This window comes from Priapulus caudatus, unplaced genomic scaffold (assembly GCF_000485595.1).
Source record: "Priapulus caudatus unplaced genomic scaffold, Priapulus_caudatus-5.0.1 Scaffold459, whole genome shotgun sequence".
NCBI classification, from domain to species: Eukaryota; Metazoa; Priapulida; class Priapulimorpha; order Priapulimorphida; family Priapulidae; genus Priapulus; species Priapulus caudatus.
The window spans coordinates 138,031-140,387 of NW_014577520.1; the positions used below are offsets into that span (position 1 = coordinate 138,031).

The 2,357-nt window shown below is 44.3% G+C and overlaps 1 protein-coding gene across 1 annotated transcript in view; it reads right to left on the reverse strand.

Moving 5' to 3' along the window:
- Window positions 1–2,338, reverse strand: part of LOC106810624 (Fanconi anemia group D2 protein homolog) — a 26,356-nt gene extending 24,018 nt beyond the window's left edge. The window contains exons 1-4 of the mRNA XM_014814048.1: window positions 2,282–2,338; window positions 2,002–2,057; window positions 1,464–1,551; window positions 1,139–1,266 (exon numbers count right to left, since the gene is read on the reverse strand). Of these exons, the coding sequence (XP_014669534.1) occupies window positions 1,139–1,266; window positions 1,464–1,551; window positions 2,002–2,057; window positions 2,282–2,329 (320 nt within the window). The 5' untranslated portion in view covers window positions 2,330–2,338. The remainder of the gene's footprint in view (window positions 1–1,138; window positions 1,267–1,463; window positions 1,552–2,001; window positions 2,058–2,281) is intronic.
- Window positions 2,339–2,357: the final 19 nt, after the last annotated feature.

Sequence of the window (2,357 nt, forward strand, 5' to 3'; positions counted from 1 at the left end):
GCATTTCGAAACCTGCAAAATTAAAATCACAGTGAGTTGTAATGAGTTGAATTGTGCAGAAGAGATCTGTTGATAAACATCCTTACTTTTAATACATCGATACGCGACGCGACATTTTTACATAGCAGGTGTGTAGCTTAAGTTATATACTAAAGGAGAAACCTTTCGGAGTCATCCAAGTGCTTTTCTTGCCCCTCGACAAAACTTTCTGCCGAGTTTGGTTGCTTCTTCAAAGCCACGGTCAAGTTGCGCTGAAAGATGACTTGATCCACACCTGAATCATTATTTAATGGAAAAGTTACATGTATACGCTCCACCAGTTACTGCTTTGTGACGTTGAATACAACAATACTTTTACAAAGATGCTGATACAATATTGTGGTTTAGTAATTGACACAGCAGATCTCATGCAGTCTGTGAATAACATGTAGGAGGTAGAGTAGGGGTAACGAAGGTTGGTGAGGTAAATAGAGAGTAGAGAGGATGCTTAAAGATTGGAGGTAGGAATAATTACCAACTGTATAATCAAGTAAGCAATGCAAATAAGTAGTAAGTAACACATTCTAAGTATGTTGGTGAAGAGGGTTTAAGATGCAGGTTAGAGAGAGCATCAAGGATGGGAACAGTCAACTCACTGTCTACAAGAAGAATCTCACTGAAAACAACACGATTAAGACACTATGAATTCATGGAAACAGACACAGCCAACACAATAACATACGACATATATATTATCCACACGCACGCATGCACGCATGCACATAATATAGTAAACTATGATAAACTATGAGCATGGGAGCACAGAAGTACAGGAGACAAATTATATCCAAAACCACAGCAAGAAAACTATTAGCATTAGACCATCTTGTTGAGATTGAACATTCACTCATGCGCCTATGCAGGCGTAACATTGATCAATGACTGAGAGAGTAGCAGAGTACAGTTAAACCTCGATTATCCGAACGAGACGGGCGGGGAGTATTTTGTTCGGATAACTGATCTGATCGTATTACCGTTAAATATTCACGGAACCTTGAGATCTTGTTCGGATAATCCGAAATTCGGATAATTGATGTTCGGATAACCGAGGTTTGACTGTTTAGCATAACGGGATTTCGCACGGTTTCACCGCGCTTACCTCAGCTTCTGTGACATCATAGTGTGCTCATCGTCCTCCACCATATCTGGAATGCACGCGATGACCTCACGTCTGACCTCCAGCGTAGACATGGCCGCCAACATCTCCAACACTTCATGACACAGCTTCTGCAATCGTCTCAAATAGGTAAGCACTCGGTTTTTTTTGAGCAGACGATTTCTGCAAGATCATTTGCGTAATGCAAGCAAATTTAGGAAGCATCCAGTTTTAAATCAAATTTCTATCTTCATCATTCACATTTCTGGTCGCAATGTCTGGAAGTTCAGATTCGGTGCTGCAACATGGCTGATGTGCCAAACCTCACCTTGCTATCAACGATGTGGTCGAGCCAACAGAACTGGTTCATGATCAGCCGTGGAACATTGACAGGGCTACCAACTTCAAACATCTGCCTGAAACACATCTTATCTGTTAACAGCACAGAACCAAATCCATTCCGTACAAGTGCCCTGAACATGTGTATATGTGTGCTAGTGCATGCATATGCGCATGTGAGCGTGCGTGTGCACCAACGTGACTATACATGCATGTGTGCATCCTCATTCATATAAACCAATCCCACCCAAGCCCTCCTTCACTCACCCCTCACTCCTTCGCTCGCCCCTCACTCCTTCGCTTGCCCTCACTCCTTCGCTCGCCCCTCACTCCTTCGCTCACCCCTCACTCCTTCGCTCGCCCCTCCCTCCTTCGCTCGCCCCTCACTCCTTTGCTCACCCCTCACTCCTTTGCTCACCCCTCACTCCTTCGCTTGCCCCTCATTCCTTCGCTCACCCCTCACTCCTTCGCTTGCACTTATAAATTCTCTGTCACAGACAAGCACGATAATGACATTGGCTACTCACTCGGCCGCCTCCTCGTACAACACTAGCTTCTGCAGCAGCAGTTTCGCTAGGCGCAGCTGCAATACAAGCAACAACCTGTTAATGATAAACCTCACCTCTGCCGTGCTATAGCTAGCCAAGTTCGGTTTAGTTAGGGAATTATAGAGGGCGCGGCGAGTTAAGATTATACGTGTCAAACACACGCCATTACGAAACACGCCCTAACTAAACCGAACTCGGGCAGCTATACTTGCTTTACCGCAATCAAAAATCATAATTGGGGGATGGCAATAATAGATACCTGTAACATGTCGATTCCCAGCAGTAGTTTTATTAGACTATCCTGCATTCCTCCTCTAGCACTGAAACCAAACACA